This window comes from Purpureocillium lilacinum, assembly GCF_023168085.1.
Source record: "Purpureocillium lilacinum CBS 284.36 DNA, scaffold_2, whole genome shotgun sequence".
Classification (NCBI taxonomy): Eukaryota; Fungi; Ascomycota; class Sordariomycetes; order Hypocreales; family Ophiocordycipitaceae; genus Purpureocillium; species Purpureocillium lilacinum.
The window spans coordinates 939,700-952,660 of record NW_027072112.1 but is presented as its reverse complement, the minus strand read 5'-3'; the positions used below and the strand labels follow the sequence as shown (position 1 = coordinate 952,660).

Below are 12,961 nucleotides of genomic sequence, written 5' to 3'. Positions count from 1 at the left end.
CACGGGTGAATGCGGTCACACTTGACCTGCATGGCTGGTTAGACGAGAGGCGTGCGATTCGAGAGGGGTCGGCGCGTTGGCCGTACCTTTCGCGCCCGGCATTGTTCACACTGGCAGCAGTCAGTTTACACGTCTCGAGCCGCTAGGGTGGTTCCATGTCTTGGCCTTACTGAAAGCCTCTGGGTAGGTATGGAAGTGTCGAGCGCCTGGGCGCTTCCGTCTTCAGCTGCAGCCATCGCACCGTGGTTCATCGGAAGTCCGTCCGGGAGGAGGGGGTGTTGCCATGACATTGTGCGCGCGACGGAGGAGGACAGCGCTGGAATCCGCTTTAAGCTTAAGCTAGGATACTGGACCGTGGGACAACTGATCAGTGATGTCACGGTTCGGTCTGGTCTCGACTGGCTTGACAGCGGGGCGTCGCAGGGAGCGGTTTACCAAAGTATGCAGGAAGCCACGGTCTGGAGATTTACGGACAAGGAAGAACCATCTTGCATTACCAGGAGAAAATCTCCAGGGAGGCATTTGACGTCCCCCAGTCACTGTGAGTGACTCGAGAGCTCGAGGCCTGACCTGAGGCTGTGTGAAGCAAAACGGTGTGGGGCCGCGCGAGAGAAGTGGGTCCCGGCCCTCCGGAGCGTCCGAGTTGCCGGCCCTTACCCCTTCCAGAACCGCCTGGCCGGACTTTCAGCAGTCCGTTGAGATGCCGAAGTATACGGAGAAGCTTCATCACTTGGCATTGATACCAGAGCACGGACTTCCAAATGTCTCTGAACAGGCTCAGCCTCAATCACACGTCCCTTAAGAATGACTTTGCGCCATTCCAGTTGAGGTCAGTCCTGCGTTGGTCAGCTTAATGTTCTTTTCTTTCACGCACAGGTTAAAGCCCGAATCATACTGAGATGACACAAGGCACCACTGAGAAGCCCCCGGGCCCAACGAGCAGGCCATCAACGTCAGAAGATGACAAGCCGACGAGCACGCCCAGCAAGCCTTCTGGCCAGAACGGATATTTGGTACGACACAGTCCCATCTCCCATCACCAGATAACCTAATGCTAATCAACTCGACGCAGCGGGTATTTCGATATGGATCGACCTCTGACTATGCACTCGAATCCGTCGGCATCGTTGCGGCTATTGGTTCCGGCGTGGCCCTGGCCATGGTGAATCTTGTCATGGGCAACTTCATCAACTTACTTAGCGGCTTCACAACTGGCAAGGGACAGCCACCAAGCAACTTCGTGGACCAAGCGGCCAAATACTCGTTAGTCTCACGCCCTAAACAAGACAACAGCAGGAAAGTTAACCTGAGACGCACAGCCTCTACTTCGTTTATATCGGTATCGCGCGCCTCGTTTTGACCTACGTTTACGCGTCGCTCCTCACGTATGTCGCGCTCAAATTGACACGAAATCTGCGGCGCGCATACCTACGGTCCGCCCTCAGTCAAGAGATCAGCTACTTTGACCACGGCACCAGTGGCTCTATTGCGATGCAGGCGACGTCAAATGGCAAGCTCATCCAGAACGGCATCGCGGAGAAGCTGGGACAGGTCTTCCAGGCACTATCAACCTTTGTCGCCGCCTTCATCATTGCCTTCAAGACACAGTGGAAACTGACGCTGATTATCATTTGCATCCTCCCGGCTCTGTTGATTATCGTGACGGGCGTCGCCATGGTTGATGCAAAGATTGAGACGAAGATTCTCAGGACGTTCGGCAAGGCCGGTGCGTTTGCCGAGTCGGTGCTCGGGAGTGTGCGTACGACGCACGCATTCAGCCTTCACCAGCGGATGGTGTCCAAGTACGAGAAGCATCTTCAAGAGGCTCGAGACCTCGGAGGAAAGAAAAGTCCTCTGTATGGCATCATGTTTGGCGGAGAATACTTTATCCTATTTGCTGGCATGGGTCTTGCGTTCTGGCAAGGCATCAGCATGATTGCTCGAGGCGAAGTGGACAACATCGGCACGGTCTTCACGTACGTATTCAATGTAGCCCCCTATCAAGTCATGATGTTTCTCGCGCTAATAGCATTCAAGTGTGCTATTCTCGGTCATTATCGCCGCCAGCACGATCAATTCGGTCGCGCCACACTTTGTGACCTTTAGTCGAGCCTCGACCGCGGCATCCGAGCTCTTCTGCCTCATCGACCGTCCGTCAGACATTGATCCATTCGATCCTTCTGGGGAGAAACCGCTGGTCACGTCTGGAAATGTCGAGTTGAAAGGCGTGACTTTCAGCTATCCTACACGGCCCACCGTCCGTGTGTTGCAGGATTTCAGCTTGACAGTCCCAGCCGGGAAAGTGACGGCTCTTGTGGTACGTTAGCAACCTTCCAAGCGAAGGAGAACCCTCGACTGACTTTATGATTCCGCAGGGTGCAAGTGGTTCCGGGAAAAGCACGATCGTTGGCCTTCTCGAACGGTGGTATCGCCCAGCATCAGGAACCATCCGCCTAGACGGTACCGATATTGAAAATCTGAACCTCCGATGGCTGAGGACCAATATCCGACTTGTGCAACAGGTGCGCTTTCCAAGACAGCGCTTTGTTGATGCGTTTTGCCGCTGACTTGTGAAAATCAGGAACCTGTTCTCTTCAACGGTACTGTCTTCGAGAATATTGCCAATGGGCTCGTAGGCACTCCGTGGGAGACGTCTTCACAAGAAGAGCAGCGCGAAAGAGTGAAGGCCGTCGCTAAAGTCGCCTTCGCGCACGACTTTATTGAGGATCTCCCCCAGGCCTACGACACCCGCATCGGAGAGCGCGGCGGGTTGTTGTCCGGAGGACAGAAGCAGCGAATTGCGATTGCACGCAGCATCATTTCCGAACCAAAGATCTTGCTCCTCGACGAGGCGACGAGCGCGCTGGACCCGAATTCTGAAGCCATTGTGCAGAGGGCACTAGACGAAGCGTCCAAGTCTCGAACCACGATAGTCATCGCCCACAAGCTCAAAACGATTAGAGATGCCGATAACATCGTTGTGATGGGAAAGGGTTCAATCTTGGAGCAGGGTACGCATGATGATCTGGTTGCCCGAGGCGGTACGTATTCGACTTTGGTAAAGGCGCAGGACCTGTCACCACACGCAGCTACGAAAGACAACGACAGCTCTGAGGAGGACAACAGCGCCGCGCTGAAAGAACGACAATCCCTGGCGAAAACGCGTACAGAAGATGGAACGGCGTTGGACCTTAAGGATCGCGAAGACTACAATCTTGCCCCCCGCACTGGCGTTGTTCACACAGTACTGAGGCTCGTTGCAAACACACCCGAGCTCTGGACGTGGTACGCCGTGTCACTAGCTGGATGTGTCATTGGCGGTGAGTTCTCCTACAACTCCTAGTAACGGCCATTGCTAAATCATGATGCAGCTGGCATGTATCCCGGGCAGACTCTCTTGCTCGGCAACGTCATGGACGTCTTTGGGTCTTCCGATATGCAAAGCCGCGGCAACTTTATCTCTCTCATGTTCTTCGTCATGGCTCTTGGCTTGCTGTGCATCTTCTTCGTCCTTGGTTGGACCACAAACGTCATCTCCCAGGTCAGTGCACTGAAAAGAGCTACTTCAATGGTCGCATACTGATGCAAGTCAGGCGCTTGGGCAACGCGTGCGACGGGACATGTTGTCCGCCATGTTGCGACAGGACCTTCGCTTCTTCGATCGCCCCGAGAACACAGTCGGGGCGTTGATCAGTCGCATCGACTCGCACGCGCAGGCAGTGTTTGAGCTCATGGGCTTTAGCATTGCGCTCATTGTCATCTGCATCGTCATGATCTTGGCCTGCGGAATCCTTTCGATTGCGACGTCGTGGAAGCTTGGGCTTGTCGGCGTGTGTGCTGGCATCCCGCCCATGGTGCTGGCGGGCTATATTCGGATTCGAACAGAGACAAAGATGGACCACAACATCGACAGCAGGTTCTCGAATAGCGCGTCCGTGGCCTCGGAGTCGGTCAACGCGATCCGAACCGTGTCGTCGCTAGCCATCGAGGAGACAGTCTTGCGAAGGTACACAGCAGAGCTGGATCACGCTATTTCCGGCTCGAGGCAATCATTGTTTACGATGATGATTTTCTTCTCGTTCACGCAGTCTATTGAGTACTTTGTTTTGGGACTGGGCTTCTGGTTTGTGACCAATTCTCCCTGTGCTTCGTCCAATTGTTAACGCTGCGTGTACATGTAGGTGGGGATCGAAGCTGTTGTCACAAGGCGAAATCAGCTTCTACCAACTCATTGTGTCTTTCATGGCCGTATACTTTGCAGGGCAGGGGGCGGGCCAGATGTTCAGCTTCGCCGGCAGTAAGTACCAGACCCTTAAATGTTCTCTCGCCGAGGCGGACGGCAATGCGCTTACAATTGTCATGACAGGTTTTACAAAGGCGAGTTCCGCGGCGAACTACTACTTCTGGCTATGCAATCTTGTGCCGACGATACAAGACACGACGGAGAACCGCCAAGTTGCGCCGGCAAATGGTTGCAAGTCGTATGACTTCTCGAATGTCGCGTTTGCCTATCCGCTCGCGCCGAACAACCGCGTGCTGAAAGGCATCTCCCTGAATGTGCGATTCCATGAAGCCCGGGCGTTCAACAAGCTGCTGACAATTGAGCGCATAGATCCAACCCGGGAAATTTGTCGCATTCGTTGGCGCATCGGGTAAGAGGTCCCTCGATGATGGCATCAAGCCCACATGCAGGACGGCCATCGCTAACCGATAGTCATAGGCTGTGGCAAAAGCACAATGATCTCTCTGCTCGAGCGCTTCTACGATCCTTCGAGCGGGCAAATAGTCATCGATGGGAGCCATCCGCTGACGTCGCTCAGCCCACGGCTATACCGCCGACAGGTCGCGCTCGTCCAGCAGGAGCCGGTGCTCTTTCCCGTCAGCATTCGCGAGAACGTCGCAATGGGCATCGACACGGATGGCGTCGACGGGGACCCCAACGCGCATGCTGTCGACGACGACATGATTGAGGCCGCCTGTAGGGCTGCCAACGCATGGGATTTCGTCAGCTCCCTGCCAGAGGGTCTCAACACTCTCTGCGGCACCAGCGGCAGTCAACTGTCTGGCGGCCAGCGGCAGCGCATAGCCATCGCCCGTGCGCTTGTAAGGAACCCTTCGGTCATTCTCCTCGACGAGGCGACGAGCGCTCTAGACACCGAGTCCGAGCGGATTGTCCAGGCGGCGCTCATGGAGGCGGCGAGCAGCGGCGACAGGATCACGATTGCAGTGGCTCATCGCCTCTCCACCGTTCGACACGCCGATGCAATCTTTGTGTTTTACGCCGGCAGGATTGCCGAGGCTGGGTCGCACGAAGAGCTCATCAAGCAAGGCGGCATGTATAAGAAGATGTGTGAAGCTCAGAGCCTGGACACTGCGGCCTGAAGGTGCTGAAGGGGGCGAAATGCGGTTGTTGCGTTCTGGGATATTCGGGTCCCGTGGCCGACGCTTCTTCATGGTGGGCCTTGTCACCTTTAGATCTCTTTTGTTCTCATTTTCGTCCGTGTCCTGTAATCCTAGACGTTTAATGCTTTTTTTAGATGGGGCGAACGCTAGAAGCCTGGCTAGAAACAATCCGTCAGCCCCATGTTAATCAGTAAAAACTTCGGCATGAGAATGAAAGAGCGCGGCGCCAGGTTGCCTCCCTCAACGTGCCGCGGCAGAAAAGCCGAGCCGTCCTTTCGATGAGACGTTGCCTGCCGCTGAGAAACGTGGAGGCCCTGACACCACAGTCCTGCCCAAGGCCAATGAGTATCCGGAAGCATCAAGTGCCACGGCGTCGGGCAATCTCGCGGTGAAGCGAGAACGCTGCGCTCCCCGGCCGCTCCTTTGCAACCAGGTCCGCAATTAATTATTGCCACGCTCATTGCCGATGCTCTGTTCTCCGCGGAGGAGGGCAATTTTTATAGAGCAAACGGGTCGTTACGGAACAAGAGTCGAGGGCACGTGAATTCTAGAAGAAAATATGAGTAAAATCATGACGGTTAATTGTCATTGTCCCTGGATAATTGCCACGGGCGGCCCCGAGGCATCGCCGAACCTGAATTATGGAACGAGGTCAGCACACCACACAAGCCACAACACGCCATTTTTCTGCGCGAAGGGGGCCACCCGAACTCATGGCCGGGATGCGCCAGCTTCGTCCATTGGGCGGTACGAGCTGGATTTCGCATCTCCGGACGCCGCATCCCTGATGGCAGGCGGTGGACCCAGTCGCACAGGGGACCGTCGTATAGTTAATCATGCGACAGTGAATGGCCCGGGGGTGCGCTCTCCACCTTCCCCGGGCATCTCGAGGAAGCTTGAGTCTTGACCGTTGCCATTGAGTTTACGCCTCCGACGAAAACGTAGGTATAACAAGACGTCACATCCACCTCATCCGGCAGATCCGATTCCGCGAAGCTCTTTTAATCCCTTGTGTTTCCTGTCATTGAGGCATTGTAATTGTATTTTGAGTGTATTATAAACCACCAATTGGCTCCATTGAGCAGCTCTCGTCTGTTCGGTGTTACCTTTTCATCCGTCAGCCACATCACCATGTTTGCACAGAGGATTCTGCGGGCCGGATCCCGATCGTGGATGCCGGCGGCGCGGAGAAGCTTCGCCGCGGCGGCCACACCAGCTCTCACCACACAGCAGAAGCAAATCGTCAAGGCGACCATCCCGGCGCTGGAACAGCACGGCATCGCCATCACAACGCTATTCTACAAGCGACTCCTCCAAGACCACCCCGAACTGAGAAACATCTTCAACACAGCACATCAAGCGACAGGCGAGCAGCCCGCCGCTCTTGCACACGCCGTCTGGGCATATGCGTCCAACATCGATAACCCCGGGGCGCTGAAGGAGGCCGTCTCGCGCATCGGGCACAAGCACGCGAGCTTGGGCGTCACGGCGGAGCAATATCCTATCGTCGGCCAGGGCCTCTTGGCCGCGATCAAGGACGTGCTGGGGAGCGCCGCGACTCCGGAAATTCTCGAGGCCTGGGCAGCGGCGTACCAGCAGCTCGCCGACATTTTCATCCAATTCGAGAGCGACCTGTACCGCCAGGCCAAGGCGACGCCGGGCGGGTGGAAGGGATGGCGCAAGTTCTTCGTGTCGGCCAAAGTCCCCGAGAGCGACGAGATCATCTCCTTCCACCTGACGCCCGAAGATAGAGACGCGCTGCCGGCCTACCAGCCCGGTCAGTTTGTCAGTGTCCGGTGCTTCGTCCCCGAGCTGGGCTCGTACCAGCCCCGACAGTACAGCCTGTCGGATGTTCCCAACGGAAAGTACTTTCAGATCTCCGTCAAGCGGGAGTTCGCCCAGGATGACCGGCCAGCGGGCCGCGTGTCCAACGTCCTGCACGAGTCTCTGCCGGTGGGCGCAGATCTGGACGTCAGCTTCCCGTTTGGCGATTTTGTGCTCGACGTCAACGCGACCACGCCGGCGGTGCTCATGAGCGGCGGCGTGGGGCTGACGCCCATGATGGCCATGCTCAAGACGCTGGTCGAGCAGGCCAAGGAGCGCAAGGTCGTCTTCGTGCACGCCGCCCGCAACTCGCGCGTGCACGCCATGAAGCCGACGCTGTCCAAGATTGTGGCGGAGAACCCGCAGGTCAGCCGCGCCGTCTTCTACGAGCAGGTGACTGACGGCGACAAGAAGGGCGAGGACTACGACTTTGTCGGCAGGGTGGATCTGGGCAGCATCAAGGACGTGGCCGTCGTGCCCGACGCGGATTACTACATTTGCGGCCCGTTGCCGTTCATGAAGGCCCAGAGCGAAGCGTTGCAGGGCATGGGCGTGGATCCCGGGCGCATCCACATGGAGCTCTTTGGCTCTCCTTCAGAGTAAATTGATACCAGTTACTTGGAGCATATGTGATTTGTCGATTGTGGTGACGTTAATCGATGACTGCATATGTAGTTTGCACCGGCCTCTCACCACTGAACCTCATTTGCAGAAGTTCATTGATGGGTGGCAGCCCTTGTCTCGAGTTTACCGGCCAGCCTCTCCCAGTCTCAGTAGCCAATACTTGGCGGCAGTAGATCTTTGTGGCACGTTTTACTCCTCCAGCTCAGGGTAGTGCCTCCAGATGCCGCTCGAGTATGGCACGCGGCGATCGCTCTCGAGATACTTTTTGATGTTCGGTCGCTCCTTGACCGCGTCGTAAAGCTTGAACACGCCGTCGTATTTGCCCGACTCTTGCAGCTTGCCCACGGATTTGGGAAATGCATACTTGGTTCCATCCAGGCACTTATTCCTGAGGTCAGCATTCCAAATTGACCAGAACATTGCGCAGTGAGTGAGTACCTGAAAGAGCACCAGATCCGCGTACGTGAGCTTGCCGCCGTACAGCCAGGGCCCGTCGCCGCTGGTCTTCGCGTCCAGCACCCGCTGGACGTAGCCCAAGAACTTGGGCAGCCTCTCATCGGTGAATGCCTTTGCGCGCTTCTTGGCCTCGGGTTTCTGCTCCTCGTACGTCAATGACGTGGCGACGGGGTGATGCGTCTCGTGGATCTCATTGACAAAGCCGTCCAGCAGGGTCAGAACAATCTCATTCAGGTGGAAAAGGCCGTCGCCGTCGCTGTCGGCGCCCGCGAGCCCCAGCTTGGGGGCTAGGTAGAGCAGGATGTTGGGCACCTGGTTGATGGTGAGGCTGCCGTGCTTGAGCACCGGCGGTGCGAAGACGGGCGGGTTGGTGGCGTCGCCCGTGTTGCCCGCGTCCATGTACCCGAGCACGAGGGGCGCAGCCTTGTTGCCCTCCGTCTTGGCCGTGTCTGTGTACGGCACGCCGGCCTCTTCGAAGAGGACGCGGACGAGCTCGCCTCGCCCGGGGATGCCCGGCCAGTAGATGAGCTCGTAGGGGGCGTCGTCGTTGGTCTTGACGCGCTTCGCTTGCGGGGCGGACATGGCGGCTGGATGGCTGCGGTTCTGGTCTGATGGTTTGGGTGTTTCGAGTGACAGGCAAAGTGTTTGAGCAGGGCGCGTCCTCGGGCAGCTTTATACCATCGGCCGATGTTGCCGTTTAGAGGAATGGAATGCAGTGACTGCGGGGTTGCGGGGTTGCTGAAGTCATCGACGAGCAAATGTCAGCGTGAATGTGTGGCTGCCGGTGGGATGCCGCCCGCTCACGGCTCGTTCCTGGCGGGTGCGGTTTTGGGTCTCCTGCATTAGACTCGACTTACCCGCATGTGCGAAGCGGCAGCGCTGGTGGCGCATTGACGAAGCCGTCGACCGAGTGGTGCAAATCGTCACTCGCAACATGAACTCGGCAAGTGCAGTGCATCTCATCTTCCGGGAATGGACCCGGCCCCGAACCAGTTTGGAAGCAGTCTCTAGCACAGTGAGAGGAATAAAGAAATTTGGCTGGGAGCAAGGGCGCGCGATACCGCATATGATGATCTGTGGCATCGTTTTAGGCGGCGTCGCTGAGGCTGATGGCTCTTGGCCATGCTCAACAGTGACCGGTTCCTCTCATCGTTTGGGCATGAAGCTGTGCACTTGGTTCTTGTCGGCAAGTGCCTTACGATGCGAAAACGGGGCGCTTTTGGGGACTCGGGGCACCAGGAGAAGCCACAGGGACAGGACTCCCGTTGCCATGCCATGGATAGGTCCAGTCGTTTATCCTGTGGCCGTCCCAGGAGCCAGGAATCGTTATGGCGCGCCGCCGGGGAACAACAAAGGGGCTCCCTGGCTACTGAACAGGTAGGACAGGGCGCATGTTGCCCGGCCGGTCGCCTTGTTCACGGTTGACAGTGATTCACTGCACCGACCTCGTCTGGTCTGTTCAGTCTGCCAGCTGCGCGCCCAGCAACCACCCCGTGCCAGGTCGCGCGGCCAGGCCATGAAAACAATCCGTTCTACGCGTTTGCATTCTATCTGTTTCTCTCCTTCTCACATCACACCACACACCCTACAAAGTACAAATCATCCCCGCTCGCCAGCCCGCATCTCGTAAGACATCTCCCAGCGGCCGTGATCGACCGGGCCCATCAAGGGACGACATGAAACTCATCAAACAGATTAGCCAGGATGCTTCTCAAGTACCTCAACGACCACCTCCTTAGCGAGGTTGCCGCGTATCTCTCCGACCGCGACCTCAACGCCCTGGTGCAGACCTGCCGCCGCACGAGCGGCCGCCTCAACATCACCCTGTACCATCGCAACATCCCCGCCGGCCGACCCTACCTCCTCCAGTGGGGGGTTCAGAAAGGCGTGGTCGGCACGGTCCGCCAGGCCATCGTTGTCGGTGCCTCCGTCGCCTACAAAGAGGCGAGGTATAACCCGGTTCTCGTTCAGGCGGCCATTCTCGGCAACCTGGACATGGTGGCCACCATTCTCACCGCGTACGACGCCGACGTCAACGTCACGGGCATGTACAACCGCACGGCCCTTACCAACGCCTGCATTCTCGCCGACATGAACTTGGTCAAGCTGCTCTTTCGCGCTGCCGCCGAAGCTGGCGTCGAGCTCGCCGTGGACGTCGCCGACGCCGCCGGAATGACGCCCATCATGTACGCCGCCCGTCTATGCAACGTCGACCTTTTCCGAATGCTCCTCGCGACCGGACGCGTCAACGCTTCAGCGCGCTGCCGCAGCGGCCTCACGCCGCTTCACCACGCCATCGATTGCGGCGGCATCACCGAGGATGTTCGTGAGAAATGCGTCGAGCTGCTCCTCCTTGCCGGCGCGGACCCTGCCGCGAGAGACCGTCACAGCCGCACGGTCTTGAGGCTGGCCACTGACCGCAACCTGGGCGAAATCGTGAGACAGCTCCTAGCCACCGGGGAGGTTGACCCGGACGCCGAGGAAGCGTATGGACGGCTGGAAACTGCGAGGGGCTTGGCCAGGCGCAGATCCCGTCGCAACCTGACCCGCATGTTTGAGCTCTACACCGCGCGTAGGGTGCGTGTGTCCGTCCGACTCACCTACCACTGAGAGATGGAAGCCGAGGACACGAGACGAGGCTTTGGTGGACAATGAGGACAATTGAGAGCCGGCACATGTACCAACAGGAATGTTGCTGAGGAGGAGCTTTGCTTTCCCGGATGGGATACACTACTTTCATGTTTGATGTAAGGATTAATTTTCGAACGGGAGACCAGAGTCCTCTCGTATTGAGCCATAAATGGCCAACAGGTTCGCATCAGGTCCGCGCTTCGCAGTGACGCTATTGGTATGGTGTGTGACAGTCTCCAGCGTCTTGAGCTTCACACCGTTCTTTTGTGCCAGGTCATTCAAGTGATTGTTTTCCTTGACAGCCATGCTTATCGGTATCATGGGCTGGCAACTCTGTCAGCACAACACGAGCGACATTGTCCGGGCAGGCGGTGGGCTCACCTTCTTCTCGCTGTGGTACGACCCCGAATTGAGCATGCGCAGCTGTCCAGCCGCGGGGCCCGGGATGAGCGTCTCAACGAACTTGGACAGCGTTTCTTGTCCCATGCCGAGCTTCTCGGAGAGTACGCTGGCTTCGCACAGGACTTCAATGGTGGAGAAGCGGATGAAGTTGCCGATGAGCTTCAGCAGGCTGGCTTGTTCGCAGGGCTCGTCGACGAGCAGGATGGTGCTTTTGCAGATTCTGCCGACTTATCAGTACGTTTGCGGTCTGGTCAAGTCGGTGGCACATACACTCCGTCCGTGAAAGGCGTGAACCGTTCTATTGCCTGCGCAGAGCCGGCTAGGACGAGTGTGATGAGCCTGTCTACAGCCAACGGCACGCCTCCAAATACTGTATTTTGCAGCAGCCCGTCAGCGACGTTCATAGTAGTAGTCGTGTGTCGGCCTTTGTACTCACTCGGGCTAGCCAAGTACTCTGCGCCATGGCGAGGCAGCTTGTCTGCCTGCGCGGCCGCCGTGTCTGGGTGGACAGTGGAGAAGTCGACAAAGAGCTTGCCCTTGACGCTTGTCGCGCGGATGGCGTCATCCAGAACTTGGGCGACGGCAGCATCGTCGACGAGGCACAGGCAGATGATGTCGCTGCTCGACACCACGTCCGCGAGGTCTGTGGCGGCGACGAATGCGTCCGACTCGGCGGCCAGGTCTGCAGCTTTTTGATGCGTGCGGTTCCAGACGGTGACGGGGCCGTTGGTCGGGCCGTACTTGGCGAGGTTCTTGCACACAGCCTGACGAGTTGCGCGTTTAGTTGCTGTGAGTTGAAGTCGGGGGCAGTGAGCCACATACCAGGCCAATGTTGCCCAGGCCGAGCCAGGCGACTCGCGGCAGTTTGTCCGAGGGCATGTTGCGACTCTCACTTGAACGATTGATGCGCCACTGGCCGGTGAGGGTTTTGGGAGAGTTTCACGGAGAACTCCCGGCGAAGCCAGAAGGTGCGTTCTTATTATGCCGTTGCCCGATACGAGTCGGTCTGAGTGAGTTGCAGGGAGTCGCACCGTGGGGTCGTTCGGCGACTGAGGTGATTCCAGGGGTTCGTTGAGTACCCGCGGCCGGCCGGGGAGCCGTGGTGGGGGAGGGTGAGCGGAAACTCCCCGCGCCCCAAGCCCGGAGCCGAGACGTGGCGCCCCGTGGGAGGGGTGGACAACGTGCACGGGCCGGAACGTTGTTGCTGGCTGACGGCGGGGCAGTTGGTTCATGCGTTGAACCATGGTTGCTGTGAGGCGATTCTAAGATGTGCTAGACATAGTTTTGCGGTGCAGCAAGTGGTGTGCTTCCGGGATCTGATGCTGCCCAAATACTGTCTAGCCGTGGCTTGCCATCCTTTGATATACCTGGCCAATTCGACATCGGGGCTGTGTCACTACATTGACGTACGGTTTGACTGGTGCCAGGCGTTGGGTCAGCGCCCTTGCCGGGGCATCACCAAGTCGCAATCTGCGAGCGCAATCCTGGATCTTGCATCCACACACAACCCGTCAACATATTGCTATTTTAGGCCAACGAAGAAATCGAATTTGAATAGTTATCAGATCGCCATGTCGTGTCAATCACGAGAGCGTTGGAAACGGGAGAAGGTGACCTCGGA

At 57.6% G+C, this 12,961-nt stretch overlaps 5 protein-coding genes across 5 annotated transcripts; 3 read left to right on the top strand and 2 right to left on the bottom strand.

The window, feature by feature from the left end:
- Positions 1-761: 761 nt before the first annotated feature.
- On the top strand, positions 762-5,382 carry PLICBS_002113 (uncharacterized protein; the record flags this gene model as incomplete). Its single annotated transcript, XM_065599957.1, has 13 exons — positions 762-829; positions 884-1,013; positions 1,073-1,263; positions 1,320-1,976; positions 2,038-2,317; positions 2,376-2,522; positions 2,582-3,320; positions 3,372-3,541; positions 3,594-4,054; positions 4,182-4,297; positions 4,367-4,557; positions 4,613-4,652; positions 4,721-5,382. 13 exons carry the CDS (start codon positions 762-764, stop codon positions 5,380-5,382), a joined length of 3,852 nt encoding a protein of 1,283 aa, XP_065456029.1.
- Positions 5,383-6,534: 1,152 nt separating this feature from the next.
- Positions 6,535-7,830, top strand: PLICBS_002112 (uncharacterized protein; the record flags this gene model as incomplete). Its single annotated transcript, XM_018321743.2, has 1 exon — positions 6,535-7,830. One exon carries the CDS (start codon positions 6,535-6,537, stop codon positions 7,828-7,830), a length of 1,296 nt encoding a protein of 431 aa, XP_018179222.2.
- Positions 7,831-8,040: 210 nt separating this feature from the next.
- Positions 8,041-8,889, bottom strand: PLICBS_002111 (uncharacterized protein; the record flags this gene model as incomplete). The annotated part of the gene is made up of 2 exons (XM_065599956.1): positions 8,041-8,232; positions 8,290-8,889. 2 exons carry the CDS (start codon positions 8,887-8,889, stop codon positions 8,041-8,043), a joined length of 792 nt encoding a protein of 263 aa, XP_065456028.1.
- A 1,122-nt stretch (positions 8,890-10,011) lies between these two features.
- Positions 10,012-10,917, top strand: PLICBS_002110 (uncharacterized protein; the record flags this gene model as incomplete). The annotated part of the gene is made up of 1 exon (XM_018321741.2): positions 10,012-10,917. The coding sequence occupies one exon, from the start codon at positions 10,012-10,014 to the stop codon at positions 10,915-10,917; it is 906 nt and encodes a 301-aa protein (XP_018179220.2).
- Positions 10,918-11,061: 144 nt separating this feature from the next.
- PLICBS_002109 (uncharacterized protein) lies at positions 11,062-12,219 on the bottom strand (the record flags this gene model as incomplete). The annotated part of the gene is made up of 5 exons (XM_018321740.2): positions 11,062-11,262; positions 11,320-11,560; positions 11,611-11,710; positions 11,777-12,104; positions 12,163-12,219. 5 exons carry the CDS (start codon positions 12,217-12,219, stop codon positions 11,062-11,064), a joined length of 927 nt encoding a protein of 308 aa, XP_018179219.2.
- Between the last annotated feature and the right edge of the window lie 742 nt (positions 12,220-12,961).